This window comes from Boleophthalmus pectinirostris, unplaced genomic scaffold (genome assembly GCF_026225935.1).
Source record: "Boleophthalmus pectinirostris isolate CB_2022bp ecotype Guang Dong unplaced genomic scaffold, ASM2622593v1 HiC_scaffold_7, whole genome shotgun sequence".
NCBI lineage: Eukaryota > Metazoa > Chordata > Actinopteri > Gobiiformes > Gobiidae > Boleophthalmus > Boleophthalmus pectinirostris.
The window spans coordinates 10,907,192-10,923,919 of record NW_026571473.1 but is presented as its reverse complement, the minus strand read 5'-3'; the positions used below and the strand labels follow the sequence as shown (position 1 = coordinate 10,923,919).

Genomic DNA, 16,728 nt, shown 5'->3' with positions numbered 1-16,728 from the left:
TCATGGCCAAAGGTTATCTGTATCCAGGAGAAGGCCGATGAAGACTCAAACAATCTCTCAAAGGGTATTGGTGCAAGAAAGGTTGAATCAGATGATAACCTTGCTCAAATTCCTATGTGGGATTACTACCACTTGCGCAATGCCGGTGTGTGTTTGGGAATAGAATCTGTGGTTTAATCTTAGACATACTTGACCTTTCCAAACCTATACACAAATATAATGGTAAAAATTCCACTTTGATTCCACTTGTTGGCACCTCCTCAAGTGCAGACCTCCTCACCTCCCCTCTCCAGCGTCTCAGGTTGTCTCTCATCACCGTCTGTGTTTTTCTTAATTGATGTCGCTATGAAGCAATCAGCAGGGGTTTCCATGGTGACGAGCGCGACAACTACTCAGACGGCTTATGATGTTACGCTGTAGCATCTCTTAAGAGGATTGTATAAAAGAAGTGTTTGGTTTGATGTGACTAGCACGGATAATTTTACAAGTGGGGGTATGTCTAGGCTAATCTTCTAATTTGATTATATTAGAGTGATAATAACATCTTTTCAAAATCACTTCGTCAAGATAAAAGTAAGTTGTTGAGGATCTTAAGTTTTATAATTTCCAGCTAACAATGGCTGCTCCATTCACTAGGGCATCACTTAATTTGGTTTTAATTATTTACTATCATGAAATATGAAAACTTTGAGTATTAGTGGAGAAAGCAATTTTTTACACAAGCTATTAAACGCAAGTCCAGGTCTTAACACAATGTTTTTTAATTGCAAAATAGAGATAATAAGGGATGGGCATTTGATAAAATTTTCTTAATCGATCGTTGGGAGAATTAACACTCAATTTTCTATTAATCATTAATGTTTTTATATTAAAATGATCATTATTATTATTACTATTACTAATCTGCATAAATGAACTCATCTTTACAACATATAAACCATAACCACTATAGAGCCACACCAGCCTGTTTGAGATTATAATGTGTTTAATGCAGCTTTAACATATTTGTTTGTTGAAACTCCAAACTGCATGGCTAATTTGCATAAACTATAAGTGCTGAAAAAAACAGCTCTTTCCTTGTGTGGTGATGCAGTTCAGCTTCTGTCGGACTAAAGGACACGACTCAGTGGAATATGAGTGTTCTGCCTGTGACAGAGGGATGTTGATGATGGTGAGTCTGTTTTGTGTGTGTGTTGCGTTGAAGATGGTTCATGGTTTCAGAGATCATACGTGTGCAGGTTTAGCGCAGCTCTTTATTTAACATCATTTCACTTACTTTTATTTTGGTTACTGTTGTGATGAAATACTGAAAAGTGTCTGTCTTTTGTTGCTTAACTTTATGTTGCAATAACCTTGATACTGCACCATGACGAAACCGAGATACTTAAAAAATCCGATCATACCCGGGACACTGATGTGCATGTAAATCCTCTCACTGAGTGGCACAGTGATCTTCAGGGAGGTGTGCCAGAGCTGAAACGTGGGCATGTGAGGCCTCAGCTCCACTGTTTTCACTGTCAGACACAGCCTCATTTCCTTAGACTACGCTACACACAGCAACCTACATTTGGTTTGTCGATTAAAAATGAACGTAATCAACAAAATTCTTTAAGATCGATTTGTCAACTAATCATGCCCATCCCTAGTGATAATGCCCCTTTCATGTTTCATGTTTGGGGTTATGATACAGGATAAAATGTTTTTCACTGAAATTTGCACAAATTAACTTTAATCACATATCTTTATTTTAGTCAAATCCCAGTAACTTCATAGCCACATGTTCAGTAATGAAAGGTTCACTATGTATTTTTTCTAGTTGAGCGTACAGTATCTTGACTCCATGAAAATGTTATTGGTTTCCTGAAGTGTTCCACAGTATGACATTGAACTTAAAGTATTTGCCTTTCTTCAATTACTGGTGTTTTCATTGCTCAAAAATACCTTTTAAAACACATATTTTTCTTATTGTGAAATCTGACCTGTTTCTTGGCTTGGTGGAGCCACATGCTTTTTTCCATGGAGATGCTGTATTTTCACCTTTAATGCAATACTGTGGAACATTTCAGGCAAAGGAATAACATATCATTGGAGACAAGCAGGTGGTGGACCCACACCAGGGAAGTTGTATTGTACATTTTTAAAGGCCCTATATTATGCAAAATTTACTCTTTCTTTTCTTCTTTTAGCCTTGTTATAATATTTTTACCTGATTAAAAACATGCCTGGAGTGTTTCATTTACAAAGGTTTTAGTAATCATTTATTATTAGTCTGTCTATATCTACAAAGCCTAAAATACTTTGTTCCACCTTGTGATGTCATGTAGTGGTAGTTTTCAAGTTAACAACTACCCTTTACCTTTAGTTCAGCAGAGATTGATTGGCAATTACAGGGCTGAAATCAACCAAATGACTACAGTGAAAGTGTATGGAGTTTGAAAACACAGTGGCGCACTTCCTTTATGACCACACGACATTACAGGGTGGAACAGTGTTTTGTTTAAGTGAAGGATCTGTGTGTTAAACTTATGTGGATGAATCAAAACACAAAACACAACTCCAGGTGTGTTCTTGATGAGGAAACAACATTATACCAGTGATCAGAAAATAGCATAATATGGGTACTTTGATGAAAACAGCAAAAGTTGTATTCTAAACTGAGTTGTTTTGCTTGACATATTCCCATCCGTATCTAGTAAACAAGGTATAATACAGCGTGAATGTGTTTGCGGTACTCAAACGCTCTGGGCTGTATGCAGATAATACCACTGATAGTGTGGGATTGGAAACGGCAAAACAAACTCGCATTGATTGTCCTCATCAGACACAGCTACGGCCTGTAATGAAAGCAGCCTTTTGCCCCCGCTGTGAAAATCTGCCCGTGATTGTTGAAATGTTCCTCTATTCACTGCAGCAGTTCATTGGGTATAGATCTTTATTCACATGTGCTTTTGTCTGTTTGCAGGACCGGGTTTACTGGACAGACCTGGAGGATGAAGCCATTTACAGCGTGAACCGTTTGACTGGACACGACGTGGTGAAGGTGGCAGAACATCTGAACAACCCTCTGGACCTGGTGGTGTTCCATGAGCAGAGGCAACCCCAGGGTAAGGCTTCTATAGGGGATGGGTGTCCACACTTTTTCTCCCTCTATTGTGTATTATACTGACAGGGCCTTTTTACAGCAGTGTAACATTACGCCTGTCATGATAATAATTTTGAAGTGTGACAGATTTACGAACTAAATATAGACATAAACGATAATACTGAAACCAAACTATGAAGCAGAATGATCCCCCAAAATATCAGCTGCAGTAAATACATAATAGAATGCAACACGGACTATAAGTCACTCCGGAGTTTAAGTTGAACCAGCCAAAAAATGCATAATGAAGAAGAAAAAAAAACATATGTAAGTCGCACTGGGCTATAAGTCGCATTTTTTGGGAGAAATTTAGAACAACAGGCTGAATAGGTGTTTAGTATGTTACAGTTATATATGAATAGTTATTCAGATAACTATAGCATAAACAGCATAACATAACAAGTTTACCACCAGTAATCCATTGAATTCTTCATCGGTGTCACTTCTGAGCAACTCCACCAACTCTTTAGCCCGCCATTACCGTTTTTCTTTTCTTCATTGCAATCCGCTTTTCGCCAGTCCCTCACAAGTTTCTCGCTCACTCTAAACTTTCTTTCAGCTGCTCGATTACCATTTTCGGCTGCATTTTTCACTGCTCGCAGCATGAAAGCAGCTCTACCTGCAGGAGACATGCGCAGTAGAGTGAAGTGACAGTGGTACAGGAGTGATAGGAGTAGCAGATACTGACACACAAGCCTAGAACGCCCTCTCGTGGTTGTCAGCGTGAAAAAACAAACATATGAAATTATATAGTTTAATATGTAAGTCACACCTGAGTATAAGACCCAAGCTCACCCAAAACATGAAAAAAGTGTGATTTATAGTTGGAAAAATACAGTAAGTACTTAGTTTGTATCTATAATGATTCACAGAAATTCATAATTCAACCCTATACAGCTCAAATCCTGTCATAGTACAGAAAAAAAAACAAGAAGTACCCATGATAAATATTGACCCCCCCCGCAAAATTATTGTTCCATCTACCATGTATTGAACAATAGGTCAATTTAGTAATAATTGTGACAGGTCCATGTAGTGATGATACTAAAACTTCAAACTTAATTTCAATATTAAGGAAAAGACTCTTAGTACTCGAAACCAACTGCGAAATTATGAAATCGTAGTACTTTCTCTTATATGACAATGTGGAATTATATCTGTGTAATCCCTCAGTGGTCCAGATAGGTTCCATAGTGGTCTATGTAGTAGTCTATGTGCTCTAATATTTCTTCTGATACAGCTCAAGATCATTCTAAAGCTATTCAAGAAAGGTTCATTTCCGTCTTATGAATGTGACTTTTTTAGTATTGTTACTTGCTTAAATGAGTGTATATATCTAGTAATATCTAGTTTTTATACTAGTTTTACTGTTGGTTCTGTTTTTCAAAATTGTCCACAATGTAAAACAAAAAGTAGTAAGGCAAGATAAACATATATTCAGTCTCATATGTACACATCTGCTTCCAGAATATAAGACTGCACGGATTAACGGTTCATAAATCCTGTCACAACCATCAAAATAATAGAATACAATGGGTAGTTCAATAATGTGATGGCTCAATGTAGACCAGAATGCATTGCAGGAGGGCAGGCCTTTGCAGTAAAGTGCTGGTGTTGCACTTTAGTCACCAGGGATATACATGATATTGCCTCTTTCATCACAGAGCAATATTTACAGTATATGATGTGTTTATGAGAGTTGTATATTGTTACATCCAGTCGTCAGCACTTGAAATGGGAAGTCTATAGCAGAGTATGCACAACTATAAAAGTTAAATTTGCAAGTTTTTTTTTTCCCATCTGTATGTACCATGGTGCATAGTGTCTTGTTTTCTCTTGACTCCCAAGCATGATGATAATAATAAAAGTTCCATTATAGCTCTTTAATTTTGTGATAAATAGTCTCTTCAATACAAATACACCAAATACACTCAAGAGGGGCATACTGCAAGTTTGGTTTAGTCACACACAGTACTTTGTTCTGCTTTTCTAGTTTAAAGATCCTATATTACGCAAAATTAAATTTTGGAAGCTTTAAAGGGACAGTCCGGAATTTTGGACATAGGACCTCATTTCCTAGTGAGCCAGAGTGTTGGACACAGTTTTTTTTTTAAATATTCCATCCAGTCCTTTTATTTGCAGAGGTCGCTGGTGCTAGGCTAGTGCATGTCATAGGCCATAGTTAGCCTGCCACTCCACAAAACACCCAAAGCAAATCTATTATAACACCAGACTGTGGATGTGAATGACTGTGTTGATAGAATAATGTTTGAAATAAAACTAACCTTCGCATCGCATGAATCGTTGTATGTTGAGGGACTATTTTCTTAGCAGCAGTGGAATTTTACTTTGCCATTAAGGTTAGTGCTAAGTGATATCAGTCCACCGCTGCCAAGCTTTCTATCAAGAAATAGAACTCGCTGCTGCTGCTCAGACATAAATCCTTCAAATGCAAGGTTGGTTTTACTTCTAAAATTATTCTAGCAACACAGACATTCACATTGACAGTCTGGCATAATAATAGATTTGCTTCAGGGGTTTTGTGGAGTGGGTAAGACTGTTTTTAGTGGCAGGCTAACTATGGCCATAGACATCCACTAGCCTAGCACCAGCGACCTCTGCAAATACAACGACTGGATGGAATATTTTAAAAAACTGTCTCCACACGTCTCCAATGCTCTGGCTCACTAGAAAATGAGGCCCTATGTCAAAAATTCCAGACTGTCCCTTTAAGCCATATTGTTACCTCATCAGAAACATAGCTGTAGTTGTGTTTCGTTTCATTCACACATTATTGAGTAACCCTTTATTATTGATCTGTCTACAGCTCAAAATGCTCTGTTCCACCTTGTCACGACGTAATGTGTTTTTTTTTTTTCAGGTCAACTTTTATCTTAAGTTTAGTAAAGATTGTTAATTCAAGGGCTGAATTTATCCAAATGGCTCTAGTGAATACATATGGAGTTTTAAAACACAAGGTGGATCAGGGTGTTTTCTATTCGAAAGAAAAACTCGGCCTAAATACGCACGATTTGTGTGTTAAACGTGTGTGAATGAAGCAAAACACAACTTCAGGCTTGTTTGTGTCGAGGAAACATCCGAAAATAGCGTAATGTGGGCCCTTTAATTGCATCCAGTCTTCCCTTTCCAAATTAAGCTTTTCCTTTTCCTGATTAAACTCCTTTGAACATCACACTATCTTTGAATCCCTCATATGTGGTGTATTAAAACCGCCCACACCCATAAACAATGCACTGATAGGGAGCTCATTACAAAGATGTGTGTTTTGCATGTTAATTTTCTTCTTTGTTGTCGTGGGGAACGGGCCCAGGTGCCACCACACACCTGCTATAGTGCACATGGCTCTTTCCACTACTATGAATGGGGTTTGTGTGTGAGAATGTCCCATCCTTTTGTTTTGCTCCTCGCCATCGTAGCTCCAACAGTTTTGTCTGAATGCCAGTGGGGAACTAATTGCGTTCTCTCATTAATAAATCAACAGATCTGCTCAGAGGAAAATCAGAAATGTGCACATGTTGTCTGCTAAATAGCAACAAAGACGAGACTACAAAGAGGGTTTAGCAGAAATACAAAATGGAAATGTTAATTGATTTTTCTTGTGCTTGTGTCAGTCTTGTCGCCATGGTGATATCTCTTGCAAGTTATTAGAAAGTATGAGTAAATACTGTGATAAGATGCTTTATTTTGTTTATAGTTATACCGTATATATGAATTAAGTAATATTCTCTACCAGTTTTAGTAGTAAGGCATTGTGCAAAGTGGATATAATGCAAGCTAAAATATTCACAAATATAACGTTAAATGATTTTCTTGTGCTCGTGTCAGTCTTGTCGCCATGGTGATACTCTTTGCAAGTTATTACAAATATAAATAAATGCTATGATGTGAAGATGCCTTTTGTTTGGAGCTATACCGTATATCTCAACAAACTTTAATCAGACATTGTGCAAAGTGGATACAATGCAAACTAGAATTATTCACAATTGTTATGGCCTTGTCCTTTAATCAATCAATCAATAAATAAGTGAGAATACAATTATAATATTGAACTAGAAAAGCACTCAGAGAGCGCAGACCTCCGCCAAGGACTACCCCCATTTTTTATATAAATTGCGATAAAATCAGTCTTCTGGATCAGATCCGGATCAGCCTTTGGAATATGAAAGAGGATCCCATTGTCCATCCCTGAGTCAAATTTCATGGGGTTTGGTCAATAATTAACCGAGATATTGAGAAACAAAATTTTTGGCCCCATTTACCACAATGTTAACTAAAATTTCAAAGTGATCCAGAATCCAGGATTTCTTCCGGATCACCCCCAAAATGAAATCAATTCTTCCTTTTCACATTTCCAACAAATCCTGAAAATTTCATCAAAATCGGTCTATAACTTTTTGAGTTATGTTGCTAACAGACAAACAAACAAACAAACAGACAAACGCCGGCAAAAACATAACCTCCTTGGCGGAGGTAATAAGAACTGTACTTAGCACTTAGCAAACCATCTTCCAAAAAAGTAGTAGTAGTAGTATGTTACAAACCAGTGCTATGGAAAAAGGAAAGTAACACAAACAAGATGTGATATAAAGTAAGTGAAGCCACTTACTATGAATGACAAAAGTACAATAACAAAATGTGTTTTACATTCTATAAATAAAAAATTCTAATGGAATAGAGATAAATCAAAGAAAATACAAATGCCCAAGGGCTGAGCCAAGCTGGCAATTACAAAAACAAAAACAATAGGCCAATAACGACCTAGAAGTAGTAGGAGTCGTAGAAGTAGTAGTCGTAGTAGTAGGTAGTAGTGGTAGTAGTAGTAGAAGTAGTAGTTGTTGTAGTAATGGTAGTAGTAGTCGTAGTAGTAGTCATAGTTGTAGTAGTTGTAATAGTAGTAGTAGTGGTAGTAGTAGTAGTCATAATAGTTGTAGTAGTAGTAGTAGTCGTAGAAGTAGTCGTCGTAGTAGTAGTAGCAGTAGTCGTAGTAATCATAGTAGTCGTAGAAGTAGTCGTAGAAGTCATCGTAGAAGTTGTCGTAGAAGTCGTCGTAGAAGTAGTGGTAGTAGTTTTTTTTTTATCTTGGTAGAGTTTTTGCCCACTGATTTGAAAGTTAGCGGTGCAATTTCAACTCCCACAGATGAATACTGTCGTTGTGCCCTTGGGCAAGACACTTAACCCACCTTGCTGTCAGTGTCTGCGTACAGTGGTGTATGAATGTGTGTGAATGGGTGAGTGATTCATTGATGATAATTTAACAACTGTGTAGTACATGTAATTATGACTGTAGTATTTTTAATATTGTGACATGAGACCAAAGGGACCGATTAAACAGGTTTCATTGAATGGACTTAGTATTCAGCCCTTTACCAGATGGTCACTGGTTTGATCTGTGAACTACATAAACATGAGTCCAGTGCCTACTACAACAGCTACTATTACACTCTGTACTGTAGTAGCATGATAATTACGATGTATCCATTATATCATAAGCAAGAATGAATGACTAAACTGCTAGTATCTTCTTGTTCCAAATACTGTAAGAATATAATTACTGCTTTATGATTTTTATATCACACTTCTGAATATTTTGAAACACTTTCTCAAAATTCCTCTTCCCTGCTTTCACACTTTCTCTGTTGAGTCTGTGTTTTATTCATCTGAAATATTTTTGTCCACCCAACTGTGCTTTGAAGTTTTATATTTCTATGTGTAAGTGCATCGCATGGAATAAGTTCGACGCCATGTTTTGGTTGTTAATCAAAATTTCATGCATGTCTGTCAGATATTTTTTTCTTATCTTTGTAGTTTTATTATTGAATTTAACTTTTCTGAACCATTACATCTGAAGCCTATTACACTGTATGTAACTCAAGCACTGAAGGAGCAGCTTGGATGAGCTGTGAAACGTTTTCATACATTTTGACAATTTGAATTCTTTCTTTGCCATTTAAATGACTATATGTACAGAGTGATTTGCAAGATTTGACTACTCTGCATTCCTTTTTTTATCCCATATGAATCAGATGTAAAATTTTCATTGGTATACTAGTATATTATAGAAAAGTTGTGGGTAAGCCTTGCCTTAACCCAAGCATCTTTTCAGCTTAGAAATGGGTCATGATAAAAAATAAATCATGAAAAACACATTGGAAAGTAGCAACCTCTTTTGAGGAATTTTGTGGTTAAAAATATAGTGGCAAGTTGTATCTTTGACAGTTTGGCTGTGACATGTGGTGGGAGACTTCACTTTGAATATGCACAGAAAGTAAGTTTGAGAAGGATAGATCTTGTCAAACTTCTGCAGGCGTTAACAAGATATAAAACTTACAAATTTTGAAGGCTATGGTATCTGATTTTTGGTATTTGCATGGCAGCTTCCAGACTCCATATTGTGTATCAGCTACTGTTGGTGTTCATATTATAAACATGAGTTAAAATATGATATTTGAGTAATATGATATTTCATGTAGATGTGATGGTTGACATTGAGCCAAAACACATGTTTTTCTATCACTGAAGAAAAATCAATTGAGGCTCAAAGCACAAAATAGGAAGAGTTTACTTATGTTTGTTTTAGGGATGAATCAATCTGATACTACATATATACATATATAACACATTTGCATCAGTTTTATCTCATGTAAATTTAATTTTAAGGGAATAAATGCTAATTTCATCCTCTACACTGGTATAGCAATGAGTATGAGAGCTGAAAAATCTGGATCGGTGCATTTCTAGTTTGTCTGCTATTTACCTAAAAAACTATGTACATTGTAAAGAAATATTTTTAATGTGTTTTTTTTTGTTATTGTTCTTTTGTTTAGTATCGTCTTCTTTGTGCCATTTGTAAACCTTCTGATTTGAAAAAAAAAAGCCATTTATACTTGCATACTGGTAATATCAATATAGGTATGTATATTATGTGTATAAAAATGCATCTTTGTACCCCCCCCCTCTTTTTTTTTGTTGTTGTTGTTCATTTAACCTGTATTTAACCAGAAGAAAATATCAGTTCAGTTCATCATTAATCAAAAGACAGAGGAGCCTGAGCCATGATTACACATCGTCCACTAAATAAAGCACTTGATTAAACAACTGCTCCCATAAACTGCATCCTACCTTCCGTATCTTTCACATGAAGGTCATATCATAGAAATACATGACAATTATTCCTGTTGTGTTTTATGTGTGCAGCTCCGGACACGTGTAACCTGGGCAGTCTTCCTAATGGGGGCTGTGAGTACCTGTGTCTGCGCGCCCCTCAGATCACAGAGCACTCCCCCAAATACACCTGCGCCTGTCCTGACGGCATGGAGCTGGGCCCAGACATGAGGCGCTGTGCAGTCGGTAAGAACTCAACTATATATGTATTACAGTCTAATGTAAATGTATTATACCTGTGCATTCATCCAGTATTACAATATAAGAGGGTATTTTCTACTACAGTCAAGGTTTAGGTCTCAGGTAGGGTTCGGTGATATGATATTGTGACAATCTGTGCTAGAATATGTTAATAACTTATGTGTTTTAGGTTCAAATATAGGTTCATTTTCATACTCTAGATTTTAAAGATGTCATAAATTCAGAAAGGCAGGGATCTATGCAACTCTTCAGTGTTCAGTGAAAGAAATATCCAGACCCAGGTTCAACATTTGTAGAACATATCATTATTTTTTAGGGATTGGCCTCACAAAAATGTCTTATTAATCTTCCACTGAAATAATCCAGTGACAACAATCTCCTCTTTTTGTGTTGAATAATGACACCACTTTCAGAAGCTATTGCAAATTTTGTTGTTTATTCATTCTACCAGAGAAGACATTGAACTTTGTGACAGTATTTGTAGGCATATTAATCATAAACCAGGTCAAACATCAGCATTTTGACAATTAAATAGCAAATTCTGATTAAATTTGAAATTTGCAGGTTTTATGTTGTTGTTTTTGTTGGGTTTTTTTGTTGTTTTTTTCCAGTGCTGTGTTATCTAACATTTTGATTGGGCTCCTTCACCTGCTTGTTTCTATGGAAATGTCATTGCTCAGCCTGAAGTATTCCACAGTATGACAATAAACAGCTCTATGTTACATTTATTAAATTACAGTTGGTTTTATACCTCAAAAATATCTGGAAAAGCAGGCATTCTGACTGTGAGCGGGGTCACTTCTCCACAGATCTGACCTGTAACTTGGTCTGGCTTGGTCTCCATGAAGATAAAAATGTTTATTACCATATTGTGAAACATTCCAGACAAAGTAACATATCTATAAAGCATTTGACAGACCCTCCACCAGAAAAGTTAAACAATGCACCTTTATTTTCCGGTGCTCGCTTTATACTATTCATAATCCTATATATATATAATACACCATCTCATTCATAAAATCTAGTGACAGTAAAGAAGATGCTATCAAGGTCAAGGTATCCCCCAGTCTGCTTGTGGTCCCTGGACACCCACGATATTATTCCACTGTCCTAATTCCAGCTGTGACACCCGCCCTCCCTCTCCCCAGCCACCTCAGTCGCACATGCATTTGTTAATGGGCCGCTCGGCTGAATTTCACCTTGCAGCAGGTGAGCCGAAAGGAGCTGGCACAGAGAGAGCAGAGAAACAAATGATGATGTGCTGTATATAGGACAGTGTACCTCAGAGGAGGAACAGGCCTATAGGATACACACAACTACTATTTATGGACTATATTGTTAAAACTGACTGAGAATTTAAAATGAATCATATCCACTAGGAATGGTACAAGATCTCGTGCCACAAAATTGTTACAAGATTGTGCACACAAAAGAAAAATTATTATTTTTTTTTTGAAGTATTTATATTTAAATTGTACAAAAAAGGGTTACTTACTGGTGAGTTACATCTCTTACAATTCTGAAGAGCAGGACTAGAATGGAAACAAAAATCTGAAATCAAATAAACAAAAAATTGTGAGGTCAAAATTGGAAACTGAATTAGGAATTATTTTAAAACCTCGTTTTGTCTTGTTGTCATGGACCCAATCTCATATCTCGCCTTGTCTTTTTTGTAAATTGTGTCTTGTCCCATCCGCAGTATCCACCAAAGGAATGCTCTGTCAATACTACCACTAACAATATTCTTATTTAAAGGTGCACTGCGTAACATTTCTAGTGGAGGGTTCACCCCCTGCTGGTCTCCATGGAAATGTTATTCCTTTGTCTCGAATGTATAGATTAAACCTAGGCCTAAACTAGATTACAGCACTATGCTACATTACAATTTCAGATCTGTGGAGAGTTGCCCATATTCATAGAAGGAATTATTTTATTTATTTTATTTTTTATTTTTATAATTTTTTTATTTTTTATTATTTTATTTTTTTATTGATTTATTTGTATTTATTTTATTCAATGTTTTTGGCAATAGAAGCACCTGTAATTAATAAATGATAGACGGATATGTTTAATTTCATACCATGGAACATTCCAGAGAAAGCTACAGCATCTCCATGGAGACAAGCAGGTTGCGGACTCTCCATCAGAAAAGCTACACAGTGCACCTTTAAGTAACTATTTAAGTAACTACTGTAGCCTCAATACCCTAATTATGCAGGAAAGATATAGTGTGGAGCGACAGACTTGATGAGGTTCAGTTTTTGGGGGATTTTATCTTTTTTTTTTATAACCAAAATGTTGGTCGCAAGCTGTTCTTGTGTCCTTAGGCAAAACACATCTATGTTATCTAACTATGAATGTGATGTATGTTGATGAAGAGGCTGCTGGCTCAGGTTGGCAGTAACATCTGTCATTCATCCCCGGGGCAGCTGCCATCACAGAAATGAAAAAAAAAAAAAAGTGATGTAGAGCACTTTAGCACAGTAAATAGAATAGATATTAAATACTAAGACACGTATTATTATTCTGAACTTTATCCTTATACTGTTTCAACTTTCAATCTTTAATTTTCTATTTTTTTCTCTTCTCTGTACAGTCCGACCAAGAACAACCACCACCTCCGCTACCACCACTACTACTACTACTACTACAACCACAACTACAACAACTTCACCTCCTACGACAACTACATCTACTACGACTACAACACCAGCCCCTACTACCACCAGCACTACAACTACTACAGCAACTTCTACTACAGCTACTACAAGTAAACCTGTTTCCACGTCGACGCACTCCCCCACGCAGACTACGCCTCAGTCTCCCAGAAGCACCTCCACAGAGCAGGTCCACACTACCACGACAGAGAGGAGCACCCACAGGAGCACAGAGAGCAGCAGTACCAGGCAGACACCCACCTCTTCACACACACCCATGCTGGGGCCCACCGCTCCAGACGGGGTGCAGAGGGAGAGCAACGGCAATCTGTCACATAGAGGTAAGGAGTTTAGTTTATTTGTGTACTACAGGAAGTTATGTGCAGTGTTTTGATTTTAAACCTAAAGAGCCATTAAACACCCTCCTGAAGCTTTACTCCTCCCCTAAGGAAAATCTGAAAAATCCTCCAGAGTGGGCAGTGCTTGGTGAGTTGGGGGGAGTGGGTGTGGGACGGGCTCTGGAGCGATGATTGACAGTCGACTGACAGCCACAACAATCCAATGGCACGTACCGGTGTGCTCCCAATTTTGAAACAGAGCGGACATTTATGTTTGGATCACGCTGTTTCCCTTTTCTCCAAACACGGCAGGACATGTCAGTGACAGAGGAGTGGAGCTGAGAGGGGCTCCTCACATACCGCCTGTAGACGCCAGTGACTGCGCTCGTCACATAATAACCTTCATCTGATTCATTGGCGGCCGTCCAACACGAAAATTCAAATATACCGACCTTAGTTGATCTTAAAGAGGCCATTACAGACACGGGTTTTGACCCAAAAGTCACATTTTTAACAAATATGCACTAAAATGCCAAAATAAGGCCAGAGATAGCTAGATACATTTCTATTTTAGATCCATTTACACTAGCCAGGCTGGGGCCACCTAGTGCCTCAATTTCATTTCTCTCCAGCGACTAGGTCAGAAATCGGAATACACTAGACGGTTTGCGAGAACCCCGGAAGTTGTAGACCACGCACCGGCCAATCAGCGAAGAGCTGTGAAGCCATGACACTAAACTCAAGTGCCTGTCTGGGTCTCTTTTGTGGTACAGCACAACAGTAAACAAAGCGGTCGAAATGGATGTAGAGGAAGCCATATATTCTGTGTTGGCAACAATTTGTGAGATCAAGGATTTAAAGCCGAAACAAAGAGAATGTTTGATTAATTTTATCAAGGGGAAAGACGTTATTGCTCTTCTTCCTATGGGATTTGGTGCATTAAATACATCACAACCAAATAGCAGTGAGTGGTTAAATAAAAAAAAGTGCCCACCTACTGGCAACCAAACAAATCATCTGACCTCACAGCATAGAGTTTCCATGAAGTGAAACTGGCTGATGAATCTACACGCTACATTCACACAGTGAATCAGTAGAAAAACAAGATTTTGGTGTTTAGTGGCTCTTTAACACTGGAATTGTCCTCTATACCAATGTTGTGGTGATTACATGTCTACTTTTGATTGTAATGTGTTCTTTAGTCTAGTTGTTATTTTGTCCAAACAATACACTTTAATGTCTTCCCATTTCAGGCTCGTATAAAGAACAAGTTCATTTACATCTTAGATATCCTGAAGCACTATTTTATGACCAGTTAAATTAAAAACTACTGTGGCTACCTTAATAATTAACTAATTACTTTGACACTCCATTTTGCTAAGACCAATTTGAATGTCTGTCACAAAGTTTTAATAGTAATATAACAGTAATAAGAGGAGTAGAAATCATAGCTAAAAAAATGAGTCTTTGTTGTCAAATGTCATTTTTTTTTTTTACATTTTTGCATTCAATACATCACCATTTACATTATTTTTAGGGAATGTATTCAAGTTGAAATTTGATTTATTTAAAAAGTAAAAAGCAGAGTACTTGTGTAAAGCATTAAAAACCTTACATGTTGGAATAGCAGTATTTTCAAAGTGAATACTAGATCTGTGTACCAGTACTACTAAGGGAATTGCTAATGTATGTATTGTTTGTATGGAGGTCACTCAAAGTTGAAATACACTGAGACGACAATAACAAAGAAGAATCAGACATGTGATATATAAACTTTAACAGTACAGAAAATAAGTCATGTTTTTAAGCTTATGGCATAGACTGATACAAGCCCACAAAAACACAGTACTGCCCCCCTACTGTTACTTCTGTTTCACACAGCTGGAATTTCCAACCAGGACTTAAAACATTTTCTTGCATTTGTGGCTCCATCCGTTCATCTCCCTCTGGTCCTCTTCTTCTACCATTTCATGCTCTCGTCAGTATCTCGGTGGGTCTGTTAGCTGCACATCCCCAGCGCTACATGTAACACAGTTGTCAAGGCTAACCCGTGACAGACCGGCCCCTCCCTCCCTCTCACCCCTCCCTCTCTCCCATCCCTTCTTCTTTCACACGGGTTCTGATGCTTTACACTAAGAGCCTGCTGTGTGTGTCCTCCATTGTCTTCAGTCAAGCTTTCTGCAGGCAAAAATAGCAGTTCACAATGCATTTCCCATAAACAATAACTGCCAATCAAAATAATGTAACAAGATGTAAAGAATAGATCGTAAAGTGGGAAAACGCATGCAGAATTTCTAAGTTGCTCATATTATGCTATTTTTCGATCAATCTTATAACGTTTCCTTGTCAGAAACACGCTTGGACTTGTGTTTTGTTTCATTCACACATTTGACGCACAGATCCTGCATAATTTAGGCTGAGTTCTCCTCTCAAACTGAAAGCACTCTATTCCACCTTGTGATGTCATGTGGTAATACAGGAAGTGCTTCACTGTGTATTTAAACTCCATACATCTTCACTAGATTCACTTGGATAATTTCAGCCCTGGGATTTCCCTTCTCTACACAATAAAAGGTAAATGGCAGCTGTTAACTACCACTACATGACATCATAAGGTGGAACAGAGGATTTTGAGCTTTGGAAATGCAGAGAAACTAATAATAAAGGATTACTCAATGATTTTGATCATTATAACATGGCTTAAAGCTCATAATTTTGCATTATATAGGACCTTTAAAGTGCTGTGACGGCTGGATTACATGTATTTAGCAAAGGTAGATAGTACAGTTCTATTTACTCAAGTATATTGGATATTTTAAGTGCATTTGGAGTGAATATTGCAATATATTCAGTAAAAGTTTTGGTTGCTACTATTTATATAAACAAGTCTACAATTAGCAGAAGATTTATGTGGACAATTTATGTTGACAGTATGAGTCAAACATTTGTATTTTCAGATATTTTCAGATATTATGTTATTAATATTATAATTATGTTTTTCAGTTTCATTTGAAAATGCCAGATTTTGTGCAGTGTTTAAATTTGTATCCTTCCAAATGCATGAATTTTAAATTGAACAATTTTGGCCATTACACCCAGACAGTTACTCATACATTTATTTGAGTATCCTAGTAGTTTCCCATGTACTTCAACGTGAATAGTATAATGTGAAGTAATGGTACTCTTGTTTGATTTGAGTACATTTTCT

At 37.2% G+C, this 16,728-nt stretch overlaps 1 protein-coding gene across 5 annotated transcripts in view; it reads left to right on the top strand.

The window, feature by feature from the left end:
• Nucleotides 1-16,728, top strand: part of lrp8 (low density lipoprotein receptor-related protein 8, apolipoprotein e receptor) — a 405,138-nt gene that overhangs the window by 359,235 nt on the left and 29,175 nt on the right. For all 5 annotated transcript variants that reach the window (XM_055164423.1, XM_055164422.1, XM_055164421.1 and 2 more), the window contains exons 14-16: nucleotides 2,963-3,104; nucleotides 10,358-10,510; nucleotides 13,122-13,523. In XM_055164423.1, the coding sequence (XP_055020398.1) occupies nucleotides 2,963-3,104; nucleotides 10,358-10,510; nucleotides 13,122-13,523 (697 nt within the window). The remainder of the gene's footprint in view (nucleotides 1-2,962; nucleotides 3,105-10,357; nucleotides 10,511-13,121; nucleotides 13,524-16,728) is intronic.